This window comes from Phacochoerus africanus, chromosome 3, assembly GCF_016906955.1.
Source record: "Phacochoerus africanus isolate WHEZ1 chromosome 3, ROS_Pafr_v1, whole genome shotgun sequence".
Taxonomy (NCBI): Eukaryota; Metazoa; Chordata; class Mammalia; order Artiodactyla; family Suidae; genus Phacochoerus; species Phacochoerus africanus.
The window spans coordinates 150095304-150122941 of record NC_062546.1 but is presented as its reverse complement, the minus strand read 5'-3'; the positions used below and the strand labels follow the sequence as shown (position 1 = coordinate 150122941).

The 27638-nt window shown below is 39.3% G+C and overlaps 1 protein-coding gene across 6 annotated transcripts in view; it reads left to right on the top strand.

Annotated features, from left to right (window-relative positions):
- The window catches only part of CCDC141 (coiled-coil domain containing 141), a 207241-nt gene that overhangs the window by 111505 nt on the left and 68098 nt on the right, over nt 1-27638 (top strand). For all 6 annotated transcript variants that reach the window (XM_047772988.1, XM_047772987.1, XM_047772989.1 and 3 more), the window contains exon 8: nt 8586-8758. In XM_047772988.1, coding sequence (XP_047628944.1) covers nt 8586-8758 — 173 coding nt within the window. The remainder of the gene's footprint in view (nt 1-8585; nt 8759-27638) is intronic.

The following is a 27638-nucleotide window of genomic DNA, read 5'->3' as shown; positions in this document are numbered from 1 at the left end:
CCTCTATTTATATGATAGTAATGATTGAACCTAAAGCTATAAATCATGGCTGATGGGTCACAAAGTTTCACTCCCATGCTTTCCAGTCCCAGGCATATGATTTCATTGGGGATAGTAAGCAGGGGAGACTGAGTCCAAAACCACATGATCTGGTTCTTGGGTGATCAGCCTATAAGCTCAGATGAAGCAAAAGTTGGGGCAGCCAGAAAAACACATAAGAAGCACTTTTAAATGTGCTAATTATCATGGCTTCTACTGCTTCTGCCATCACCGCTGAAAAGTTGATGTCTTTTAAAAAGATGTTGTTGCTTTTTCAAGATATTGATAGTGATACATACATAAAAGTAATACCTATAGCAGTATTGTTTCAGATGAAAACAAAATAATTAAGCTTTGAGTTTGGTACATTTTTAGAATACACACTATTCTACTTTTTTTCCAAATAGATACATTTAGCCCAGAGGTGGGCACACTTATAATGGTCCAGTTTCAGGACAGATGGAAAGAAGAAATCTGTCCAAGTAGAGAATCCAAAAAATATTATCCAGAAGGAATTTGTTGAGGTGATAAAAATGAATTCAAGAAATTAAACTAATTGTCATTAGACATCAAGGAAAGTGTAATTACTTTCAGCTGCATAATTTTTAAGCAGCCTGCCCCAGATTTCTTATTTCCAAATCAATTCCCTTTCTCCTAGAAAAACAGTTTGCTTTACTACCTCCCTTCTTTCACATTTGCATTCAGTTAATATGTTATATCCCATTGTTGTCATGCGTCATGAGTACCTAACTAAAGCAATGAAATATATAATCCTTGCCTTCAAGACCCATCAGCCTAGTTTAGAGGAGAGACAGGGAAACAGAAGTGTTGTGTGCTGTGGGAAAGGTCAAGATGGAGTAATCCTAGAGCGTCAGGGAACACAGAGAAGATATCCCAACCTGACCCGGGGAAAGAGTCAAGCAAGGCTTCTCTAGACGAGGAGACCAGTGAGCTAAATCTGGAAGGCTGCATGGTAGAGTGTCTGTGCCATGTCTGGGGAACCTAAGGTAATTTTTTTTGCCAGGAGTGTAGGATGTAAGCTGAGATTGATGAGAGGCAAAAAGTGATAGAAGAGGCAGGGGGATCAGGAAGGTGCTAAGGAGCTTCTATTTAGTGTTAAACATGTCCTTATATATGCAGAGGTATTCAGGTCTTGAAAAAGTCATGATGAGACAAGCCTCCTCATATATAAGTAGATGATATCTTAATTTACTCTCCTCCTGTACTCCCCCTCAGAATGGTTTTAAAAGCTTTGGTTTTAGGGCTCAGGGACAGGCTATTTAAACTACAGTAAATATTTGATATAAACACAGCTAAATCATTGATATATAATTATTAAATATCTATCTAAAATAGAAAAATTACCAAAATCAAGGAATACATTTAACATCTTACATGTCTCATGATAGCCCCCAACTCAGGGGCTTTATATTTATTTAATAATTTAATAATTATTATATTTAATAATCTTGTAATCAAGACACTCAATTTTATTGTCACTCACTCATGAGTATCTTTCACAATAAAGTTATTCACCGACATCTAAGGCATAAATGTTTTAATTGGTTTCCCTTCCATGCATAATTTCAGACTGTTTCACCCCTCCATTGGCAATAAATATATTCTTCTTTGTATTACAGATATTTCTGGATAGATTTACTTCCCTTTGCTAAATTAAAATTCCTTCATGGAAAGAAGCATGTCCATTTTACTTTATGTTTACTAGAACACTCAGAACAGTGTCTTCCAGATAGTACATCTCGGTAATTATTTGAGTGATTGAAAGTGGTGGAATATTAGACACCATGGAGTTTCAAGGCCAACTAACTACACTACATTGTTAGTAAGAGATTGTCTTGATCCAGGGTAATTGGGATGAGATCGTTTTGAAAGAGAGCTGAATTACTTGAATACACAAGGAACACAAAGGTCAAGCTCAGTCTCTGTGCCATATCTGCCATATCTGAGAAAGAGAGTAGCACTGTGGAAAGAGACTTGTCATCACCCATATCACCTCCTCTGAGAGGTGTCAAGGCAGCATTCATTGCTTGTTTCTTATTATCCCCATAGTATTTCTCTGGGCTCCCTAGAGGGAGATTATGTCTTAATCATCTTCGGATGCCACCTAGTGTTCCAAACATTTTGTTGGATGAATGAGTAAATGATTGGCCACAGGACAACTCAATTTACATTTTGAGTCTGAGTTCTCTCGTTTCTAAAATGGTCTAACAATTCCTAGCTACTTCAGGGAATATTCAGTAATGCAAGTCCTTAAAGTTGGTGATAAATGTCCAAAATCTTTTCAGGGGAGAATTGGGGTGTAAATAAATGAATGGAATTGTGAAGTGTTAAGCAAATGTTTAGAAACATTTGCCAGGATGACACTTTTGTAAAATAATATAATGGATTTTGGAGCCAGGCTGTCTGAGTATAAATCTGGTCTCAGACATTTATCAGCTCTGTGACCTTGAGAAGTTACTTAACTTCCCTGTTTACCTGGCTTTCTAACCTGTAGAATAGAAATAATAATAATATGTACCTCACAGAGTCCTTGGTCTATCTAGATGGGTTGATACATGACTAGCGCATAGAAGAGCTAAGTATTCACTATGAGTTAGCTGTTGTTTTGTCTTATGTGCATATAATACTGTACTTGCCAGTCTAACATGACTTCAGTGCTTTTGTTCATTTTCATATCCTCAGCACAGAGCAGAGTACATTCTCCATAGATTTCAATAAATTTTTGTTGAAAAAATGAAAAAGTAAATGATTTGCACATTGCAAATGAACATATTCCATGTCAATATTCCCAAGATCATCCTAAAACCTTGTTTTGTTCAATTTAAATGAAAGAAAAACAGAAATTTTAAACAGTGACTAGCTGGCTAAAGTTATCCTTATGGGTCTAGTTTGATGGACTCATTTCAGAAAAAATAAGAAATGGTCACTACATAAAGTTCCTCCATTCCTTGTTAATCAGATACATGCCACTTTCAATCCCCAAATCCTCCTTTTATAGTATTTTTGTTTTGTTTTGTTTTTAACTTTTCACATTGTGAGGCAAAAACTGCTTTAGGGACTCAATATTTTATTTTAATTTTTTTTTTGTCTTTTCTTGAGCTGCTCCCACGGCATATGGAGGTTCCCCAGGCTAGGGGTCTAATTGGAGCTGTAGCAGCCAGCCTACGCCAGAGCCACAGCAACGCGGGATCCCAGCTGCATCTGCAACCTACACCACAGCTCACGGCAATGCCAGATCCTTAACCCACTGAGCAAGGCCAGGGATCAAACCTTCAACCTCATGGTTCCTAGTCGGATTCATTAACCACTGTGCCACGACGGTAACTCCAGGGACTCAATATTTTAAACACCTCTCCTTAACATTACTAATCTAGCTTGTAACACTCATAGCACTCAGGGAGTGCTGGGGCCCAGCAGCAGCAATCTTGGAGAGGCAAGGAGTAAGTCTGAACAGCAGTCAGGGCAGCAAATATTGGAGCTGAAAATCATGTCACCCTGTTGCCTCTGGCCTTCATGGCATTTGAAACCTTGGGCAGATTTGGGCAAGACCTGAATCCGGAATCAGCTTGCCAAAGTGAGAGCCACCAGAAGTTATCTCAGGTGATGTTTAGGAAAAGAAATGGAAGGCTTTGGTCTTTTAAAAAAAACTGAACTCAGGAGAAAACTCAATCTCTGTAAATAGTAGAATTCAGGGCTCTAATGAGGAGCTAAGTTTTGTATTCTTGGTCATTATAAGAGTTCCCATGAAACTCAATCAACAGTCTTATGATTCATGAAAGGAAGTTTTCAAGGTTCTGCAGTGTTTTTTGTTCTTGTTTTTGTTTTGTCCTAATGTTGATTCTCTTCAAATTAGTCAAGAAGAAAACTACATTACTTATTAAACATCTTTGTGAAACAGCACAATATAAGAGTTACACTGGATGATTCATGGTTCTGGCTTAACATATTACTCTTCTAGATATTTTCAAAAGAATAAAATGTGCCAAGTCTTGATACCATCTCTATTTGATTTGGTACAGCCTGCTTTAGATCCTGTACTTAATGAGGGGAGAAGAAAAGATCTTTATCAGGATCTTGGAGTACAAAGCCCAAGCAACCCTTACTTTTTCTCAAACCAGGGCCAAAGGAGCTGATTCATCTCCTCCTTGTCTACCTGAGAACTGAGTGTTGTCATATCAAATAGTCAGGAAGATGGAGTTCCCTGGTGGCCTAACAGTAAGGGAATTGGCATTGTCACTGCTGTGGTGTGAGTTTGACCCCTGGCCTGAGAAGTTTTGCATGCCACAGGTGGACCAAAAAAAAAAAAGAGAGAACTCAAAGGGAGAAAATATCATCCTTGTGCTTACATCCTTGTTTATTGGAATTCAGTCATGAAATCTCTATTTGACAATCACATACAAAATTTGAAGAAAGAGGAAAAAAGGAAAAGAAGGAAAAAACCTAAATATAAAAAACTAATTATAGAGGCCTTTATGTGGAGGTCACAGTGTTCTTGCTGGAAATAACCTGTTCTGGACTGTGTGTGCAACAAAGAGATTCTTTCCAGGCTGGATCCAGTATATCAGGTTGCTTAAGGATCTGGTAAATAGAAAAACACTCAGTTCTATTCTGGGGGTAGATTGATAACAATGATACTTAGATCATTTCTGGAATTGGCTAATGGATACTTAATCAAATTCTATGTGACACTAGGAGAAATGAGTTTTGCATATGATTCAGACAGTCACAGACAATATAACCTTGAAAGTGGTCTCCTCTTAAAATTAAGAAATTTACCTATATCAGGTAAAGTCTATAGATTATTCCCATTAAGATTAAGTTGGGATTAAGGATAAGGAATAAGCTCTCAGAGCATCCAGCCCATCTTACCCAGAGTAGATTTTTTAAAATATATTTGTTGAGCTAATGAAGGAAAGAAATCATCTACCTCCTTTCTACTACCATAGTTCTAATAAGTGTGATACATAGAGAAATTCATAAATAAATGCTTTCCTAACACCTGGATCTTTCTGGGAAAAAATTCTGGAAGAAAATGTGGCCATTTTAATTCTAAGTTATGGGTTATATGGGCCCTTGATCTATCACATTCTCCTCCTAGTGAATCTGTAGCCTTCAGTTTATTTCCATGCCATTAGGAAATGATACTTTTATGATAACATTCGGGAATGGGGTGGAGTCACGTCACACATGCTCTCAATGTATGTGTAGCCTTAGAGTCTAACTCCAGTGAAGATGGCACCGAGGACCAGAGATCTGAGAGTAGCAGCTGTTCAGTGGGGCCCCAAGGAGAAAAACCAATGTAGGGGGAGTGACAGGCAGCAGGTAGCCATGCTCTTCTCAGTGATTTTCCAAAGAGATATCCAAACAATCAAGATTTAGAATGAGCCAGCAAATATTTTCTGAGCCCTTACTACATATCTACCATCCTCCTCTAGTTACTTTCACATTTTTCCTTCTTTAATTCTCAACACAGCAAACTGATATGTATTAAGGTTATAATGGCTTAATATTAAGATAGAATGGAGTTAAACTTGTAGATGAGAAAAAGCATTTTTTAAAAATAAATGTTACTGGACTATAGTCGTCTTAACAAAGTTGTGTTAGTTTCAGTTGTACAGCAAAGTAAATCAGTTATACATATAGATATATCCACTCCTTTTCAGATTCTTTTCCCACATAAGTTATTACACAGTATTGAGTAGATTACCCTGTGCTGTACAGTAGGTCCTTGTGACATATCTATTATACATATAAGAGAAAAAGCACTTTAAAGTCTCTGTCCTTTCCCTATTCACAGTGAGAACTTGAGAATTATCTTAAAGAATGAAGTGAGTGTTCTAACATCTACATATGACTTTTTCCTCATTTCTTCCTTTAGTCTTTCTCTGACTTTCACTCAGAAGTGTATGTATTACTGTGTTAGTTCATATATTTTAAACTTTATGATTTGAGGGGTTTCATGATAATTTTGAATATGCCACATTTTTTTTAGGCACTGACTTTAAAACGAACCCTTGATTAACAAGAGGCTCCACTTTACTCAAAATAAGCAATAAAATTAAAAATGTAAAACAAAATCCAGAAACATTGGTTATTGTGTAGTGGTGTTTCAATATGCTATGCAAAGATTGAGAAAGCAATTCATATCTTTTCTAACACCAGCACCTTGAGACATTTGGCTTTGTTGCCAACTGTAGGAAAGAAAAAGGATCAGATATGGAAAAGTTCTTTAGGTTCAAATTTTCTTTTTCTTTTTTTCCTTTTAGGGCCACACCTATGACATGTGGAAGCTCCTAGGTTAGGGGTCGAATTGGAGCTACAGCTGCCAGCCTACACCCACAGCCACAGCAACACCAAATCCAAGCCATGTCTGTGACCTACACCACAGCTCACAGAAATACCAGGTCCTTTAACCCACTGATCGAGGCCAAGGATCAAACCCACATCCTCATGGATACTAGTCAGGTTTTTTACCACTGAGCCACAATGGGAATACCCTCAAATTTTCTTTAATAAGTCTATCTTTCTTTCACAGTCCTAGATATCATAAGAGAAATTGCTCAATCTTTGTATCTTTTCTCACCTGTAAGAAGGAAAAGTAGACACCATTTACAAAAGTAAGTTTTTAAATCGTACCTTTTCCACCTAAGATTAACAGTCTCTTTGGAAATGCCTCTCTCTCTTAAGCCTTCCAGAGCAATACTTTGCTACAGGGGCCATAGGCCAGGATTTAAGAGCAGGAGCGCCCAGACTAGACACAGCAAGTGCAAATACCAAATCGGCAACTTAGTATGACTTTGTGCAATCTATTTAACTTCTCGGAGACACAGTTTCCCCAGTCGTGTAATGGGGATAAGTTCTAGCTCCTTCCCATGGCTGTTAAAAGAAATATGTCTGGCACTCAGCAGACATTTGAAATACTTGTTGACTGAATGAAAAGTAATTGTGAAACACATAGTGTAGAAGAAGCACATAGTTTTCATTAAACTGTAGTGATTGTGCTAATTCCTATCATCTACTAAATAAATGGGAATGAATTTGCCTTATACATTCTCAGTAAATGCAAAGAGCAGATTCAGGAGATATGAGGACACTGGTGGGAAAACAGAATATCAATTTATAGGTACTATGACGGTTTTTTAAAGATTTCATAGGTAAATTCAAGTTTTGTAAAGTCCAGTTCCAGTTTTGCCATTCAAACTCACACCCTCTGGTGGTGGCCAGCTGCAGAGGCATGGGAAAGTTTACACAGCTCCAGGGCTGGAGCCCCTGCATTTGGCTTAAACCATGTTCCCTCAGCATCAGCCCTTCCTGCTCCCCTCCCTGGCCACTCTCAGGTCTCAGGGGTATTAGACCAATGAGACCATCACTCTCATTTCTCCTGAGTTTTCCATGGGATCTTCCTACTTTACCTGGTGGCCCCCTGCTGAGCTCACTGGCTTCCAATTTAACAACCCAGGAAGTCAAGGCTTTAAGGTCCCAGCTGACGGTGGCTGAGTCAAGCTTCCTGGGGTAGGGCTGTTCTTCAGAGTGGTGTGGAGTGTCCTGGAATGTGGCTTCTTCCAAAGTGCAAGATGGCAAGAGTTCCCTTGCTATTCACCTTTCTTCAACTGCCCTAACTCATCTCCTGCTCTCCATGCCCAGGTTCACAGCTGGGCTATCAGGAGCCCTCTAAGGCCATGGCACTCTGCTCTCTTTTTTTCTTCCTCTTACCACAGTCCTCTTTTACTGCTTTTATGTCTTGTACTCCTTCTTCCTAAAGCCAACTAGCCTTAATATCCAAAAGATAGCTCCTCTCTACCCTCTATTAATTCTGTAAGCTTAACTCCCCATGCTTATTTGTTGATCTGCTAATAAAGGAAGAAAATAAAGAAATTCAAAATCTTCTCTCAAGACAGTATCTTGGTCTGCAAGATGATTTTTTTCTGCATAATCTTATTTTGTATGCCAGAAGCTAACTATTACCTTGTTTTTAGTCTTTGCACTGCTTTAAAATCAAGTTCCAGTCTTCTCTGTAGACAGACAGTGCCTTGGATGGAGTAAGCAGAAGATTTTGCAAAATTTCTAGAATACTTCCCCCATAGTGTTTCAGGTTCAAAGTGCAATTTATTGGGAATTTTTAAAAAGAATATTACAGAGATGTTCAGGTTATGAAAGTCTGCATAATATTTTTAGAACATCTCATCTATTAGTTGTATACAGTATAGAATGAATGCATCAAAAATAAACTTGGCTCTCCAAATTCTATACAGTTTTAAATGTGTTGTATAGATACATTCTCAATATAAACTATTTTGGTAATTTTATGGTATTGACTTTTATCTGTATGGAGCTAAGCTGTGATCATTTCCCCTAAATGGAGTCTTAAAACTGTCCAGCTGTTTTCTAAGACTGAGATTGTTGTTTTTGGTTATGATCAAACCAATAAATTGAACATGCTGGTTTAATCTCTAGTATTCTGTGTACACATTGATGTAGACTTTAAACTAGACAAGCAGAAAATGAAACTATGTTTTCTTTGGCAGGCATTTGATGTACTTGGAAGAGTTGAAGCTTACCTTAAGCTCCTTAAATCAGAGGGTTTAAGTCTGCCTGTTTTGGCGGCGAGGCATGAGGAATTATACAGAGAAATTAAAGACTGCACAGCTGATGCTTTGCAAAAGGGACAAGCCTTAATCAGCCAAGTAGCCTCCTGCAGGTGAGTGAAGTCTGTTTCTTCCTCAGTATAACAAGCTTTTTCACAGTTCCCACAGCCTGTTAAAAAAAATAAGTTGCATGATTTTTTTCCTCTTTCTGATGTTTTGCTGCATTATGACATAGCTTAAAAGGATCTATTGAATTTTCATCAACAGTGACTGTGAACATAGCATTGCCCATCCAGAAGTGAGGCCATATTCTGACCTGAGGACCTGAAGATGCTAAAGCTGCATTTCTGAGGGGAGAGGGAAAGGACAAAAGAAGAGACAGGACTTTTCTAATGTATACTTTTCATATCCTAGCACCTCCATGGGATTTCTTCCTCCCTTTTAATTCATGAACCTTGAGTCTGCCCTGTCCCTTTTTCCTTTCTGGAAAAAATAAAGTTCCAGAATTCTCTTGCACTTATGACCTTGATGGCTCACCAAGAAAAACCCTAAGTAATAGATGATAATAATAGAAGTAATAATAATAACTCACTTTTAAAAAATCGAGAGCCTCTCACTTGCCCGGCACTGTCTCAATAGCTTTAAGAGTATTTTCTCATTAATCTTCATAGCAGCTCTATACAGCATATAATATACTTTAATGTTTCCTTTTTACAAGGTACTGAGACACTGAGAGTTTCAGTAACTTGCAAAAGGTCACACAGCCAGTTCATGGCAGAGCCAAAATTTGAATCCAAGTGATGAATCCAAATTAACGGCCTAGTGAATCCTAGACCTCATGTTAACCAATGCGCTAGGGCGTGTTTTTTAATGGGCATATTAGTTGAACGTATCAGTGTGAGCTTTAGTGTTGGGTGGAAATGAAGAGCAAGAGGACCTTGAGAAGGAGAAAGAGAATGTGGTGAGAACATACGAGAAAGAATAGGGATTGGAAAACAAAGGGAGATGACAGAAAAAGCAGATGATGGCACAGATATTGGCTAGGAAGAAATGGTGGCAGGGCTTACATTTTTGAGTGAGAGAAAGACACAAAAAGATTTGTACAAATGGGATAAGCCAAGCTTTTATCTTCCATGTCCACAATCTCCTTGAAACTCAAAAAATTCCCTCTGAAGAGCAATGAAATAGGTCAAATGTGGTAAACACTGTTTTATTTCTACTTAAACCTTCATTCTGCTTTGTTTTATCTGTATTTAAGATTGTTGATCTGGTGAATTTGGGTTTAGGGAGTTTTCTTTTCAGAAGACAGTCTGAGTCCGAACAGATATATTTAACTAGGGCTTATGATGGTTGCTATGGGACCATGCAAAGCCAAGATCAGAAATAATCCAAGATCTTCCAGCTAAAAAGCTGAGACTGTGAGAAGGGTAAATGATTTTCACCTTGGAAAAACTGACAATAATTGTAGTTACTAAGTTTCTTCAGCTACAAACCATGCATGAGGTAATGGTTTGTCTATCAGCTCTAGGAGCCCCAGTGTGCCATGTCTGGCCCCAAAGTATGGCTCTGAGAGCTCCCTTCTCCCATCTTCTGCTAAGGGGCCAGTCTTCCGCAACACCTCAGTGTCTTGGACAGTGCAGAAGAAATCCTATGTGGTGCCTGGACTTGTGCCGGGACTCAGGGTACATGTTGGACATGTATCTGAGTCATGTGATGATGGATTTAGTGGTCAGGTCTCCAGTTGTAACTGGAGATTGGTAGATCAGGAGGCAGCCAAGTATCTCCCCAGATATGAAGATCTGTCCCTGGGACACTTCCCCAGAAATTCTCTATGTCTTGGCCTCCTCGAAGTCTGATCTCTGTCTCCTCAAATCAGCATGACCTCTGGGCTCTGTTAGGTTCCACCTCCCTGAGATTTGGTCTGGAAATTACCTCCCAGGTAGCAGGCTGGTGCAACTGTAGGCTTACCTCATTCGTCCCCTTCTCTCTGGTCACTGTCCTGTGCTACTTGTGCTTCAGTATCTGAGAACCACTGTTTCCTGTGCTTTATCTATTTTTCTAGTTTAAGGCATGAGGGTAAGTCCAGTCCCTGCTTCTTGGTCAGAAACTGAAGTTCCCTATTTAGTTTTTTTTTTTTTTTTGGTCTTTTTGCTATTTCTTTGGGCCGCTCCCGCGGCATATGGAGGTTCCCAGGCTAGGGGTCGAATCGGAGCTGTAGCCACTTGCCTATGCCAGAGTCACAGCAACGCAAGATCCGAGCCGTGTCTGCAACCTACACCACAGCTCACGGCAACGCCGGATCCTTAACCCACTGAGCAAGGGCAGGGACTGAACCCGCCACCTCATGGTTCCTAGTCGGATTCATTAACCACTGCGCCACAATGGGAACTCCCCCTATTTAGTTTTGATGCTTAAGTCCTGGAGTTGGAAAGCTGGTCACAATTTATTAGTGCTAAATTTTACCATGCTTGCTTATTGGTGATGCTTTATTTTCAACACTTAAATATAAGAGAAGTGCTGGTTTCAGAGTTCTAGTGACTGCTTTTGACCATCTGTTTTGTAATGGTGGACATTTTTATTTACTTAGCTAGTCTCATTCCTTTTTCCACCTTTGCTCCTTCTAGACTTAATTTTTTCACATACATTGTTTTTCAAAGGAGCATCTACAGCTCTGTTCTTCAGGCTGCATGCAGTCTTGATAGAAGAAGCAATAGTTAGGGACCATTTCAAGAAACTTGAATTAATGATTATGTAACTCAATTTAAAAAATAATTAGCAGTATGGTTTCTGTCAACATCCTAAATATATGAGCTTTCACAGTAGTTCCAAGGTGTTTGGTTGCCTTGAGATTTCACAATATTTTACAAATCCATACTATTTCCATTTTGCAGGGGAAACTGAAGGTAAAGTGCAATTGTTACTTAGCAAAGGACATTTTTGATTCAGCGGATAGATGTAGACTAGAAATCCATTAAAAGCTGAATTGAAATGCATTAGAATCTCAGCTGCAAACCCAGAGCCACACATGCTACAGACCTCATCCCAAATTCTGTTTGGGACTTGCTGCCCTTCCTCATCTAATGATTTATCTGTTCAGTACCCTAGGTCACCATCATGGGAAAAAGCCCAACCTAAGAAGGAGATTTCAAGTTGCAGCCACGGCGGGAGTAAGGTGGAATTTAGAATCATGGCAATAGAAATAAACATAAATTTCCATAGATAAAAATAAATGTTACTGAGCATTGTGGTGGCTTCCTAGACTTCTGACTGCCAGTCACACCACCAAGACACAAAGCGCTCAAGTTCCTACTATCAGAGATATGAAAATTGGCGTGGATAAAGAACTTGAGACTTAGCGTCGAAGAAGTTTTGTTTCATGCATTCTGAGAGCCAAAACAATGCAATGACTTTTAAACTTAACTCCTCTGAACCTCAGTTTCCTTGTCAGCAAAACGGAGATACACATTTTATAGAGGATTTTTAAAATCAAATATGATAACACTGCTCTTGGCACTTAGAGAGTGCCCAATAAATAGTCGTCTCATCTATTTACCTTCTATACAAAAAGTTTTAAAAGCAAAAATACTAAGAGTTACATGGTGGTTTCAGGTGACTACAACAGTCAGCTGCACCAAGTCATATTCATTTTCACTAACTGGGGAAGGTTGTGTTAGAAATAGGGCTCGTGAACACTTTATCTTGAGGTAATAAAAGGCAAAATTTAGTATTAGGGCAGATGGGAATTTCAGAGACCCTTAGATCTATTTTTTTTTTTCTGTCAGTTAATAAAGTAGAACTGTAGAGGTTCGCATTTATCTGAGATAAAGCTTCTCAGTAAATATGAGAGCTTTGTCATTATTTTTCTGTAATTACTATCTTATAAGGAACAGATCTACACTGTTTTTTTTATCTTGGAATCAAATACCTTTTGATATTGGAGCAGTTTCACAAAATAAATCATGGTTACTTACATGTTTTCTTGCCTTTCTATTTCCTCCCTACACTCGGGTGATAATTCTGAGTCATTGTTTATTATTTTTTCAGAGTATTTTATCTGTCATATAACCTAAATAGACTTTAATATGAGAGGTATTTTAGTGCCTTCATTTCTACTTAGTTATGATGCGAGTTACCTCTCATGGGATCTGATAATGGTCAAACCCAACTTAGAGTCAGGTGCAAAGCTCTGGATTATGGCCCCTTCACTGCCCTCTCAGGCTTTGCTTGGCATCATCTCTGAGCACCAAGTGTAAAGATAGCCCAAAAGTGGCCTGCTACCTAGCAGAGTTCTGCATTTATTAAGCCGCAAGAAGCTGTGCTGATTGGAAGTCCTGGGCTGGAGACCTTGTGTGAGGGTGAAGTTTTCCGTAATAGGAGAAAAACTAGGAACCTAGTTTCTCAGTGAGTTACCAATTCAGAACTCAAAAACATACAAACACCCAACCAGACCAGACTACCTTGTAAAATATTTGGCTTCTCCTGCCTGCTAGAATTAACTTAAGATTTATAAGTAAACTTATAAATCTTTTTTATATAATTTTTTAATTTTCCCACTGTACAGCAAGGGGGTCAGGTTATCCTTACATGTATACATTACATTTTTCCCCCACCCTTTGTTCTGTTGCAACATGAGTATCTAGACAAAGTTCTCAATGCTATTCAGCAGGATCTCCTTGTAAATCTATTCTAAGTTGTGTCTGATAAGCCCAAGCTCCCGATCCCTCCCACTCCCTCCCTCCCTCCCACTCCCTCCCCCCCCCATCAGGCAGCCACAAGTCTCTTCATGATTTTCTTTTCTGAGGAGATGTTCATTTGTGCTGGATATTAGCACAAATCTATTCTAAGTTGTGTCTGATAAGCCCAAGCTCCCGATCCCTCCCACTCCCTCCCTCCCTCCCCACTCCCTCCCCCCCCCATCAGGCAGCCACAAGTCTCTCCATGATTTTCTTTTCTGAGGAGATGTTCATTTGTGCTGGATATTAGATTCCAGTTATAAGTGGTATCATATGGTATTTGCCTTTGTCTTTCTGGCTCATTTCACTCAGGATGAGATTCTCTAGCTCCATCCATGTTGCTGCAAATGGCATGATGTCATTCTTTTTTATGGCTGAGTAGTATTCCATTGTGTATATATACCACCTCTTCCGAATCCAATCATCTGTCGATGGACATTTGGGTTGTTTCCATGTCGTGGCTATTGTGAATAGTGCTGCAATGAACATGCGGGTGCACGTGTCTCTTTTAAGTAGAGTTTTGTCCGGATAGATGCCCAAGAGTGGGATTGCGAGGTCATATGGAAGTTCTATGTATAGATTTCTAAGGTAAACTTATAAATCTTCAGTATGCTTCAGTATTAACTGAATTTCTATCCCTGCCTAAAACGCTGTTCCAATTTTCATTTAACCTGGTTGAGGTGAATTTAAGCTTATAAACCTCATCCTGACTGAATATTTTGCTTTGGTATAGCCTTATGAATTGCCCGTTTTGATCTAACCTTTATTGTTATTTATTTAATGTTAATTGTTCATAATTTCATATTTTACAGAGAAATAAAAACAGGAGTAAATTGGGATTTTGCATTCTCTTCCCACAATTTTCATTTATGTTGATTACCACTATTTCCCCTGATTGATGTTGTGAATGACAGTGACCTTTAGATAGATCATGGTTCATTCAGCTGTTCATTTGTGTATTCCAAAAAGTATTATTGGGTGTCTTTTGTAATCAGGTGCTCTCAAGCATCCAATGTAATAGGCGGAGTGCCTGTCCTCATGCTGTTTATATTCTGGTGGGAAGAAATAGCCAACAAATAAATCGATAGATGAAATGCTCTACCATAGCAATGAGTGTATGAAAAAAATAAAAAGTGAAATAGGACAGAGAATGACTGTGGGGAGGGGACCATTTTAGACATTGTAGTCAGAAAAGGATTCTTTAAAGAGAAAGAGCTACCATGCAAATAGCCAGGTGGTGAGTGGACCGGGCAGAACAGCCAAGGTGTAGCAGAAAGAAGCACGACTGTGGCTGGCTGGAGAAGAGGGAAAGAGCAAAAAGGGTAACCAAGATCAAAGAGTTACGTGGGTGTTAGACTCTGTCCAAATGCTTATTGGCAATAAAGGCAAATGCTCATGTGCTTTATCTATGTTGACAAATTTTATCCTCAAACTACTTTGTTATATAGGTATTTTCGTTATCATCATCCTTGTTTTGCACATGAGGAAGCTGGCACTCAGAGAGGTTCAAATCACTTGCCCTATCACCTGTCGCCCATGGTGGAGCATAGAGTGAATAGAGGTCTGAACCAGTGCTGGGTTGCTAGCTCTCTGCCTCCTTTCATTCAACCCAATCGCTAGCAAGGAACCTGGTCATTTAGGGAAGTGGGTTTTTTTTTATTATTATTATTCTAGTGCACTTAAAATGCTCTCCTTCCATCTTCTAGTTTCAACTCAAGTCTCACCTTCTCTGTAAAGTTTTCTTTCTACCAGTTTATTTATTTATTTATTTACTTGCATTTGAGACAGTGATTTATTTATTTTATTTTATTTATTTATTTTTCTGCTGTATAGCATGGAGACCAAGTTACATGTACATGTATACATATTTTTTCCTCCCATTGTTGTGTTGCGATGTAAGTATCTAGACATAGTTCTCAATGCTACACAGCGGGATCTCACTGTAAATCCATTCCAAGAGCAATGGTTTGCATCCATTAACCCCAAGCTCCCAATCCCTCCCACTCCCTCCCCCTCCCCCTGGGCAGCCACAGGTCCATTCTCCAAGCCCATGATTTTCTTTTCTGTGAAAAGGTTCATTTGTGCTGTATATTAGATTCCAGTTATAAGTGATATCAATTGGTATTTGTCTTTCTGGCTCATTTCACTCAGTATGAGAGTCTCTAGTTCCATCCATGTTGCTACAAATGGCATTATTTTTTTCTTCATTATGGCTGAGTAGTATTCCATTGTATATATACAACCACATCTTCCTAATCCAATCATCTGTTAATGACATTTGGGTTGAGTCCATGTCTTGGCTATTGTGAATAGTGCTACAATGAACATGCGGGTGCATATGTCTTTTTTAAGGAAAGTTTTGTCTGGATATATGCCCAAGAGTGGGATTGCTGGGTCATATGGTAGTTCTATGTGTAGATTTCTAAGGTACCTCCATACTGTTCTCCATAGTGGTTATACCAGATTACATTCCCACCAGCAGTGCAGGAGGATTCTCTTTTCTCCACACCCCATCCAGCACTTGTTATTTGTGGACTTATTAATGATGGCCATTCTGACTGGTATGAGGTGGTATCTCATGGTAGTTTTGATTTGCATTTCTCTAATAATCAGGGATGTTGAGCATTTTTTCATGTGATTGTTGCCCATCTGTACATCATCCTTGGAGAAATGTCTATTCAGGTCTTTTGCCCATTTTTCCATTGGGTTGTTGGCTTTTTTGCTGTTGAGGTGTATAAGTTGCTTGTATATTCTAGAGATTAAGCCCTTGTCAGTTGCATCATTTGAAACTATGTTCTCCCATTCTGTAAGTTATCTTTTTGTTTTCTTTTTGGTTTCCTTTGCTGTGCAAAAGCTTGTCAGTTTGATTAGGTCCCATTGGTTTATTTTTGCTCTTATTTCTGTTGCCTTGGGAGAATGACCTGAGAAAATATTCATGAGGATGATGTCAGAGAATGTTTTGCCTATGTTCTCTTCCAGGAGTTTGATGGTGTCTTGTCTTACATTTAAGTCTTTAAGCCATTTTGAGTTTATTTTCGTGCATGGTGTGAGGGTGTGTTCTAGTTTCATTGCTTTGCATGCAGCTGTCCAGGTTTCCTAGCAATTCTTGCTGAATAGACTTTTTTTTCCCCATTTTATGCTCTTGCCTCCTATGTCAAAGATTAATTGACTATGGATGTCAGGGTTTATTTCTGGGTTCTCAATTCTGTTCCATTGGTCTGTCTGTCTGTTTTGATACAAGTACCCCACAGTCTTGATGACTGTGGCTCTGTAGTATTTCTTGAAGTCTGGGAGAGTTATGCCTCCTGCTTGGTTTTTGTTCCTCAGAATTGCTTTGGCAATTCTGGGTCTTTTGTGGTTCCATATAAATTTTTGCATGGTTTGTTCTAGTTCTATGAAAAATGTCATGAGTAATTGGATAGGGATTGCATTGAATCTGTAGATTGCTTTGGGTAGTATGGCCATTTTTACAATAGTAATTTTTCCAATCCAGGAACATGGAATAATCTTTCCATTTCTTTACATCATCTTTGATTTCCTTAATTAATGTTTTATAGTTCTTGGCATATAAGTCTTTTACCTCCTTGGTCAGGTATATTCCCAGGCATTTGATTTTTTGGGGGGGGTGCAATTTTAAAAGGTATTGTATTTTTTTATTTTTTTCTAAAGTTTCATTGTTAGTATACAGATTTCTAATGTTAATCTTATATCCTGATACTTTGCTGAATTTGTTGATCAGTTCAAGTAGTTTTTGGGTTGAGTCCCTAGGGTTTTCTGTGTATAGTATCACATCGTCTGCATACAGTGACACTTTTATCTCCTCTCTTCCTATTTGGATGCCTTTTGTTTCTTTTGTTTGATTGCTGTGGCTAGGACTTCCAATACTATGTTGAACAGCAGTGGTAAGAGTGGGCATGCCTGTGTTGTTCCAGATTTTAGTGGGAAGGTTTTCAATTTTTCTCCATTGAGTATTATATTTGCTGTGGGTTTGTCATAAATTGCTTTGATTATTTTAACGAATATTCCCTGTATACCCACTTTGGTGAGAGTTTTTATCGTAAATGGGATGTTGGACTTTGTCAAATGCTTTTTCTGCATCTGTTGAGATGATCATATGTTTTTTGACTTTTGTTAATATGGTGTATGATGTTGATTTATTTGCATATGTTGAACCATCCTTGTGAACTTGGACGAACCCCACCTGGTCTTGGTGTATGATCTTTTTGATATGTTGTTGGATTCGGTTGGCTAAAATTTTGTTGAGAATTATATATATATATATATGTGTGTGTGTGTGTGTGTGTGTCTATATTCATCAAAGATATTGGCCGATAGTTTTCTTTTTTGATGGTATCTTTGTCTGGTTTTGGAATTACGGTGATGGTGGCATCATAGAATCTCTTTGGGAGTGTTCCTTATTCCTCAACCTTTTGAAAAATTTAAGGAGGATGGGCACCAGATCCTCTTTGTATGTTTGGTAGAATTCACCTGTGAAGCCATCTGGTCCTGGACTTTTATTTGTAAGGAGTGTTTTTATGACATATTCAATTTCATCTCTAGTGATTAGTCTGTTCAGTTGGTGTATTTCTTCTTGATTCAGTTTTGGCAGGCTGTAAGATTCTAGAAAGTTGTCCATTTCTTCCAGATTGTCAAATTTGTTGGCATATAATTGTTCATAGTATTCTCTTATGGTTTTTTGTATTTCTGCAGTATCTGTTGTGATTTCTCCTTTTTATTTCTAATTTTGTTTATTTGGGTTCTCTCCTCCTCTTGGTGAGTCTAGCCAGGGGTTTGTCAATTTTGTTTACCTTTTCAAAGAACCAGCTCTTGGTTTTATTAATTTTCTCTATTATTTTTTGAATCTCTATTTTATTGATTTCCTCTTTGATCTTTACAATTTCCTTCCTTCTGCTGACTTTAGGTCTTTTTTGTTCTTCTTTTTCTAATTCATTTAGGTGGTGGGTTAAGTTGTCAATTTGAGATCTTCCTTCTTTTTTGAGGAAGGCCTGTATTGCTATGAATTTCCCTCTGAGCACCAATTTGGCAGCATCCCATAGATTTTGAGAGGTTGTGTCTTCATTATCATTTGTCTCGAGGTATTTTTTAATTTCCTTCTTGATTTTCTCATTGACCCATTGGTTTTTTTAGTAGCATGTTGTTTAGTCTCCATGTAGTAGGTTTTTTCTCATTTCTTTTCCTGTGGTTGATTTCTAGTTTCATACCATTGTGGTCAGAGAAGATACTTGAAATAATTTCTATGCTCCTAAATTTGTTGAGGTTAGCTTTGTGCCCAATATGTGATCAATTCTTGAGAATATTCCATGCGCACTTGAGAAGAATGTGTATTCTGATTTTTTTGGGATGTAGTGTCCTGAAGATGTCAATTAAGTCTTAACTTTTCTATTGTTTCTTTTAGGATCTCTGTTGCTTTATTGGTTCTCTGTCTAGAGGATCTGTCCATTGATGTGAGTGGACAGATCCTACTACTATGATTGTATTCCCATCAATTTCTCCCTTTATGTCTGTTAATATTTGTTGTATGTATCTGGGTGCTCCTCTATTTGGGGCATGTATGTTGATGATAGTAATATCTTTTTCTTGAATGGATCCCTTAATCATTAAGTAGTGTCCTTCTTTGTCTTTCTATATGTCTTTTGTTTTAAAGTCTATTTTGTCTGATATGAGCATTGCGACTCCTGCTTTTCTGTCATTTCCATTGGCATGAAATATTTTTTTCTCACTGCCTCACTTTCAATCCATATGTGTCCTTTGTCCTAAGGTGAGTTTCTTGTAGGCAGCAGATTGAAGTTTTTGCTTTTTTTTATCCAATCTGCCACTCTGTGTCTTTTGATTGGAGCATTCAGTCCATTGACATTTAAGGTGATAATTGATAGATGATTATTTATTGCCATTTTAAACCTTGTTTTCTGGTTGATTCTATGATACTCCATTCTTTCTTTCTCTTTTTGGTTGGATGGTCTCCAATTATTTTCTGCTTGAGTGTTTTTCTTTTCATTTTTTTGCGAATACAACGTTTGGTTTTGATTTGCGGTTGCCCTGTTTTTAAAGTATGTTAACCGCTTCCTATAATTGCATGTTTTAGCCTGATAGTCCTGTAGGTTCAAACACTTCATTACCATACTAAAATTTTTTTAAAAATAAGAAAAGAAGCTATTTATTTCCTTACTTCCCTTGCCCACATTTTAAGATTTTTGATGTCTCTTTTTTTCTTTTTAATTTTATATTGTTTTAAACATGTTCATGATTAGATCTGTATGCTGGCTTATTTGAGTGACTGCTCTCTGACTGTGGTTTCCTCCATCCTAGTTCTTCCTCTTTCTTTCTTTCTTCTTTTTTTTTTTTGATTTAGAGAAGCCCTTTCAGTATTTCTTTTAGAATGGGTTTTGTATTGCTGTATTCTTTTAGCTTTTGTTTGTTGGAAAAATTTTTTATTTTCCCTTCTATTTTAAATGATATTCTTGCTGGATAGCGTATTGTAGGTTGCAAATTTTTTCCTTTCAGCACTTTAAATATCTCTTGCCATTCCCTCCTGGCCTGTAGAGTTTCTGTAGAGAAATCAGCTGATAGCCTTATGGGGGTTCCCTTATAGGTAACATTTTGCTTTTCTCTTGCTGCCTGTAGGATCCTCTCTTTATCATTAACTTTTGCCATTTTTATTATAATATGTCTTTGTGTGGGTCTATTTGGGTTCAACTTGTTTGAGGGTCCTCTGTGCTTCCTATATCCTGAATTCAGTATCCTTTAGATTTGGGAAGTTTCCAGCAATGATTTCTGCAAATACATTTTCAATCCCCTTATCTTTTTCTACTCCTTCTGGAATTCCTATTGTGCCTAGATTGGCCCACTTTATATTATCCCATAGGTCTCTTATATTGCTTTCATATTTTTTCATTTGGTTTTCTGTCTGCTGCCCTATTTGTGTGATTTCCATTATTCTATCTTCCACTTCACTAATTCCTTCTTCTGCATTATTCATTCTGGTTTTTACTGCCCTTAGCTCATTTTGTATTCTGCAAATGAATTTTTTAGTTTTTCTTGGCTCCTCCTTATATTTTCTAGTTCCTTTCTGAGGGAGTCTGCATTATTGTTCATATCTTCTCTTAATTCCTTCAGTATTTTCAGTATATCCCTTTTGAACTCCAAGTCTGTCAGACTGCAGAGTTCTGTTTCATTGTTGGCTGCTTTAGGTGAGTTCTCCTGTTGGTTTAACTTGGAATGGCTTCTGAGCTTCTTCATCTTGCTTGTTATTTTCTTTTTCTTGGTGTAGGTGTACTCCCCATGGCCGGGCAGGGTTTGCCCTGGCACTGCTGTGGAGTGTTTCCCAAGGGCTGGCGATGTTGGCCAGTTTTCTTTGAGGCCGTGGGGCATTTCCAGAAGGTGAGTGGGGCTAGCAGGGTCACTCTGAAGCAAAGATGGACTTCCCCAGGGCAGGCGGGACTGGCAGGTCCACACTGCTATGAATGCAGACTTCCCGTGGCTGGGCAGAGCTTGCTCTGGCATTTCTGGGCTGTGGAGCTCTTCCACAGGGTGTGTGGTTCTGAGCAGCTGCTCCATGCGAGTGCAGCACCTCCCGAGGTCAGGAGCAGCTAGTAGGGCTGCTGGGAGACTAAGGGGTGCTTCCCCAGGGCGGCTGGAACTGGCAGAACTTGCTCTGGTGTTTCTGGACTGTAGGGCTCTTCCAGAGGCCTGGCGGTGCTGGGCCCTGCTCCACCAGGGTGTAGCCCCTCCAGAGGGCAGGCAGGTCAGGGCAGGGACAACCCCTGAGGTGGCTTGCTTTCCACGAGTGGTGACGCCAGCCCTCCAGGATGGCAGGTGGCCTCAGGTCAGGGGCCTGCATGGAGTAGGGGGAGGGAGGATGCACTGGAAGCACTCCTCTCTGCTAGCTGGTGGGAAAGTGCACTTGCTGGGGCGCAAGACGGCCCACCCCTCCTCCTCTCCCCTCCCCAACACTGGTGCCTTGTCTCTCCTGCGGGTCCACTTCTTCTCCCAGGTTCCCTCTGTTGTGGCTTTCCACTCCCAGCCCTTAGCATATTGCTCCCTCCACCCACAATGCACTGCTTCCTAGTCCCCCAGGCTGTCTCTGCACCACCAACCCCAGCCCACTCCCAGAGACTAACCTCCAGAGCCGAGGTCTCCATGCCCAGCCCCCACCCGAGCGTCTTGGTTTTTGGTGACTGTGTCAGTAGTTCAGATGATCTGTTCGGCTCTCATTCTGTTTTTCAGTTCTCAGACCTACTGCTTTGCTTTTCTTGGTGTCTGGAGATTCCTTAGACTCGGTTGATCTTTCCGTGGATTAGGTGACCTTCCAGGGTGTGTGTTCCCTCTCTCCTTCACAATTCCCTTTTGGGCGTGCCCATCTGGTCTGATTCCCTTTTCTCACTCTCCTCTTTTCTCTTGTTTTACCCAGTTATGTCACGAGATTCTTGCTGTTATTGGAAGTTTAAGTTCTCTGTCAGCGTTTAGCTGCTGTTCTGTGCCAGTTGTTTAACATGTAGATGTGGTTTTTTTTGTTGTGTTTGTGGGAGAGGGCCAGCACATCCCCCTACTCTTGTGCCATCTTGCCTTCCTCTCTACCAGTTTATTTAAAACATTATTGAACATATGGATAAGCATCTCTTGTGACTTACCAGCTCAGGGCTTCAAGGACAGTCAAAAATTCATAAACCTGTCCCAAGTCCCTAGAACCTCCCTCTCAGTCAGGAAATGATAATCGAGGGAGTGTGATTTAGGTCCAAGGAAGCCAAGGTTCAGCATGTATTGGGGCCACCTCTTCAGAGAAGGGGACAATCCCAAACTCCTGTGATCCAGGTTGGTCAAGTGAAGGAGTCACACTTGAGAGGGACTTTGTTGGATTTGATAAGATGGGTGAGGAGTTTCCATCTTCCAGCCAAGATGAACAGAATACTTTTTTAATTCCTATGTATTCATCAGCCCTCCTCTCCTGGCTTCACCTTTCACTCTGTGGTGTTCTGACTCACTCCTTAGCTGTGTGACTTGAGACAGCATCACCTCCTCATCCAGACCATGGCATCACCTTGAGGTCAGCCCTCAAGGTCAACCACATGGAAAACCTCCTTTATCTTATCTCAGTATTTACATACTACGTGACTTGGTTTCAAAAGTTATGGTGCTGGTGTGGCTTAAAGGAAAGCTTATGTCTTAGCAAAAATATTTTAAAAGATCTTAAGTGGAAAACAAACAAAAATAATCCCCACCCTTCAACAAAATGAAACAATGAAACAAAACCAGAAGTCTCCTTCTATCATAGAGTCATCTATGGTCACATTTTGTAGGAATTCTACCAAGCATTTAAAAACTTAAAATAACTTTTTTTAAAATTTGATGATGTATTTAGATGGTAAATGTCAGATACCGAAATTTAGTAAATTGCAAAGTTGAGTTCTTATGACAGTGTTAGCTCAGTCACTTTCTAAATATTTTCATGTCTATATTAAGTTGTTCTCTTTAGAGGTTGAGTAAATGTCAAAACTGCAATCTGGGCCTGTTACCATTGTTAAGGCTTTTATAACTCTGAAATTCTTAGTATGGAAGGCACCCAAAGTTTACCCTTTCCATTAAATCTAGGACTAATTAGATTTGGTTCTTATAAAATATTTAGGAGTCACTCATTACAATATGAATTTATTCATTTATTGTGCTGGTGATGTGATGTGAAACAGCAAGGATCTTGAAGTAAGAAGATCTGGGATTGCAGTCTATAGAAGAGGCCTGAACAGAGGGCCAGAAACCTGTGCCTTGGACCACTGAAGGGCGGTTCTCTCTGATGAGAGGTCTTAGAGAGGAAAGAATATAGAAAAGAGAGGGAAAGAGATGGGAATGGATATATTTATGAATAAAATGCCCATCACAGTGCTTTTACAATAGTGCAAACCTAAAAACCAACTAGATATTCCCAGAAAATAGGAAAACATTTGAATGGTTTAAGGTCTAGCACAGTAAGGACTATTCTAAGCCAGTATCAGAAGAGTGTTTTTGAGGAATATTTGAAGATGGAGAGAACCCTCACAATGTAATGTTAAGAGGGTCAAGCACCATCTGGATCCGTTTTATGGAATCATAGTAACTCTGGAGGGGGAGGGGTGATAAGGCTGCAAAAAGAAAAAATTTTTGGAAGGAAATACATTAAAATGCATTTTTATATTTTCCAAATTACCTCAAATGAGAATACTTGTCTGTTTAGCTCTTGCTGTGCCCTTTTTATCTGAGGACCTATGTCATCGATTATGGAAAATTTTCAGCAATTATCTCTTGAAATAGCGATCTTCTGTTTTTCTCTCTTTCCTCTCCTCTTGTAAGTCCCAGTAGAAGAAGGTTGGAGACTTCTGTCCATCCCTCTGTTGTCTGGACCATCTTTTGTGTTTTTCATTCCTTTATCTCTTTGCATTGCATTCTCAGTGAATCTCTCAGATTGATGTTTCTCTTTTGTTAACTTCCCCTTTGTTTTCAACCATTGAATTCTTTTGTTTCCATAATTATATTATTTTCATTTCTAGGATTTCTAACTCATTCTTTTTCATACCAAATTTTGTTTTATTTGTGACCATTTTTGTTTTAGAGTTTCTTGGGGGTTTTTTTATTCTGGGTATTGGTTTTTCCTCTCTGTAGATGTCAGATATATTTATGTTAAAGTCATTTTCCGATGGCTCTACTTATTTTTGTTTCAGATAAGATTATATTTAGCTGTTGTTTGTTGAGTGTTTTTTCTTAGGATTCATTTTCCTCATGTGTCTTAAAATTTTAGATTGTTCCTCAGATAGGAAGTGTTTGTTCTTCAGGCTTATTGCCCTTACTCTGTTCACGTCTCTTTTCTCTTTCCTTCTCAGCAGCTATGTGATGACTTCCACCTGAACTCACAGGGTCTCCAGTCCAGAATCAGTCCTTTTTCTTTTTTTTTGTCTTTTTATCTTTTCTAGGGGTTTCCAGGCTAGGAGTCAAATCGGAGCTACAGCTGCTGGCCTATACCACAGCACACAGCAATGCCAGATCCTTAACCCACTGAGCAAGGCCAGGGATTGAACCCGCATCCTCATGGTTCCTAGTCGGATTTGTTTCTGCTGAGCCATGACAGGAACTCCCAGAATCAGTCTTTTTATGTTTGATCAGGGTCACCCAAGCTCCCTTGGAGATGCTATGGCTCTCAGAAGTGTAGCTAGAAAATCAGGTTGGGGAGGATTAGGGATTCCCGACTGCCCTGCTGTGTCTGATTCCTTGGTTTCAGTAGCAATTAGATCTTGTGTTTTTCAACCTTCTTTTACAAGGAGGAAGAACCCCATCTGTTGCTGATTTCAGGTAATATCCTAACTATGGTACCTTCAAGTAGGACACATTTTGGTCCCTCTGGCTTCATAGGAAGAGAACTTGAGGGCATCTCTGCATGGATCTGGACCAGAACCCAGGAACCTGTAGCTTCAGCCCTACTTACTACCCACTGTTTCTTTATTGTCCTGTGTATATCAGAGATGTGTGTTGAGGTGAAATCTGTTTGGTGGGCCATGATTCTCAATGTGTAAAACTGAGTCAGAAAAAATTACTGCAAAAACATGCATTTCACTTCTGCAGTCCAAATGGCACCTTTTCAAAGTAGGGATAAATGCTAGAGAATGGCCATTGTTTCCTCCAAAGTCAATGTGGTAAACATGAGGCATTCCTGTTAAGACACGTAGCGAGCTAAAGATAAGGAAGATTTTTTCCCACTTTTAAAATATAATTTGTCCATAGACAAAAAGAAAAAAATAGGACCAGCTGATTCCTTGGGATGAGACAGAGTAAGCTGTCAAGTGCTTACCATCTGGTTGAGCTCCTAACCCAGATGGGCTGCCAATAGTCATTTATGAAAGGTTTGAAAGCAACTTGCCGCTTTCAGGAAAGAATCATTAGAACACATTAACATTGGGATTTACTCCCCTCCCCCAGCCCCAATTTGTAACAAATGCAGAGACAGAGCAACTGCTTCCATACTGCAAATATAACAGCCTGTTTTTGAGCCAGAAATCAATATGTCTCTGCTCTCTGGGGGGGGGGGGGAAGAAATCAGTCATTTTTCTTTCCCCCTTCCCTCTTTTCTATGGCTCAATGAATAGAGGAGAAAATGCTCCCTGGATGGAGTTTCTAACAAATGTCTAAGGAAGCCTTCACAGTCTGTCATTTCTGAGGATCGGTGATGCTTGAAGGAGTCAAAGTCAGGAATAACCTGATGTTCCTCAGGCTTAGACTACAGACAGGAACCAGCTAATGCATTTAGACAAAGAGCACAAAGGTCAGTCAGTATTTCCAATGCAAATTTCAGAGCCACAGTGTTAGACCTGGAAGGCTAGTCTGCTGGTCCCCCCCACCCATGGCTTCAGAGTCAGAATAAATAGCCCTAGTGCTTCCTGCAACCAAGTTTCTGTTATCCTCCTACAGTGTTTGTCCCATTCCCGTGAAGTAATAGGATTCATTTCTGGGTGGCTGGTGGAATTCTGTTCATTTACTTTTAAGTTCATGTACAGATTGCTGGCAGAGTGTGCGGTCATATTTTTCTTTTGATCAAACCATCTGCATTTCAGGCTCTGAGGAAATTGACAATATGCTTTCTATACATGTCTTACAATGTTTTGGAATGTTCAAAAGAAACATCTGGAATCAGTATTTCAAGTTTCTAACTGAAAATGAAGAGGGCTGGCTATAACCTGTAGATTAGGTTTTCACCAAGATGGAATGAGAGGGAGCAGCTCTGCAGTTAGGAAAGTGACAGATCAATTCCAACTGGGAATTAGGCAGAGGGAAGAGATTAAGCCTAATCAGAGATGATGATCTAGCTGAAGATGAAGAGAGAGGAAAAGAGGAGCTGGCCAGGGTGAGCGAGATAAATGAGAAATTCTCACACTGAGGAAGGGATCTAAGCCACAAATAAGAGTGGGATGCACAGGGGACAGGTAATTCAGTCTGTCCCTATAAGGCTTGACACAGAGGAGGGAAGTCAACCTAATTATAAATCCTAAACCATCAAAGGCGAAATCGGGCAGTCTTTGGATAGCCTGAAACTTCTCTAAGTGGGCAAAGGATAAAATCACCTCTGTTTAAAAACTATTCCAAACTGCTATGAGTGACATTTTAATACAGTAGCTATTTGTGCATATATTCTTGTTCCTTAAATCTGTATCTTCCCTTAAATATTGATCAAAGTGTATTTTATTTAATTTGAAAATATGCATCGATATACCTTTTTTTTTTTTGGTCTTTTTTAGGGCCACACCCATAGCATATGGAGGTTCCCAAGCTAGGGGTCTAATCGGAGCTGTAGCCACCACAGCTCCACCACAGCCACAGCAACGCCAGATCCGAGCCACATCTGCAACCTACACCACAGCTCACAGCAGGCAATGCTGGATCCTCAACCCACTGAGCGGGGCCCGGGATCGAACCTGCAACCTCATGGTTCCTAGTCAGATTCATTTCCACTGCACCATGACAGGAACTCTTACACTGATTTACTTCTAACAAGGCTATGTGCTCAGGGCTACAGAGGATAACTGAATGAAAAGAATGTTGTCTTTTCCCTTAAAGTATTTATAATGCAATAGATTTACAGGATAAGGCATAAATCACCACAAAATGAGACCGAATCTCCTAGGTGGTTATAAAATTGAAAATGAATGGTCTGACTAAAAACAGAGAAAAAGATCCTATTTGACTGGCTATGATTCATCTAGATTAAAATTGTGAATGCTAAAAAGCAATATTTTTAACGAAGGAATGCTTGATTTGGATTTTAGTTGTCATTTTTCTGTGCAAGAGGGGCCTTCAAAACGTGAATTTGAACAAGATATTGTGCCCCTCTAGTGGTCACTTTGCAAACTACAGACAAACTTTGCATTACCTAGAGAACCCAGCCAATTTTGAAAGAGCAGGCCAGCAGGGCTAATTCTGTTCCCTTCAACACTCAGTTCAAGGGAAAGTGAAACTTTAGAAGGGATACTCCCCACCCCCATCATGTGTCATGGCCCAGAAAAGGTACTGTAAGGTGGTAAAGAGGGTGGACTCTGAGATCAGATGAAAAGGTTCAAATCCCAGCCCTGCCATTATTTAATAAATGGCACCTGAGCAAGTTCCTGAGCTTTTCTGTACCTCATTTTGCTCACCTGCAAAATAGAAATAACAATTATACCCACATCATAGGGTGTTTCTGAGAATTAGAAGAGATTACTTAAAATGTTGAAAATGGTGCCTTGTTTTTAGA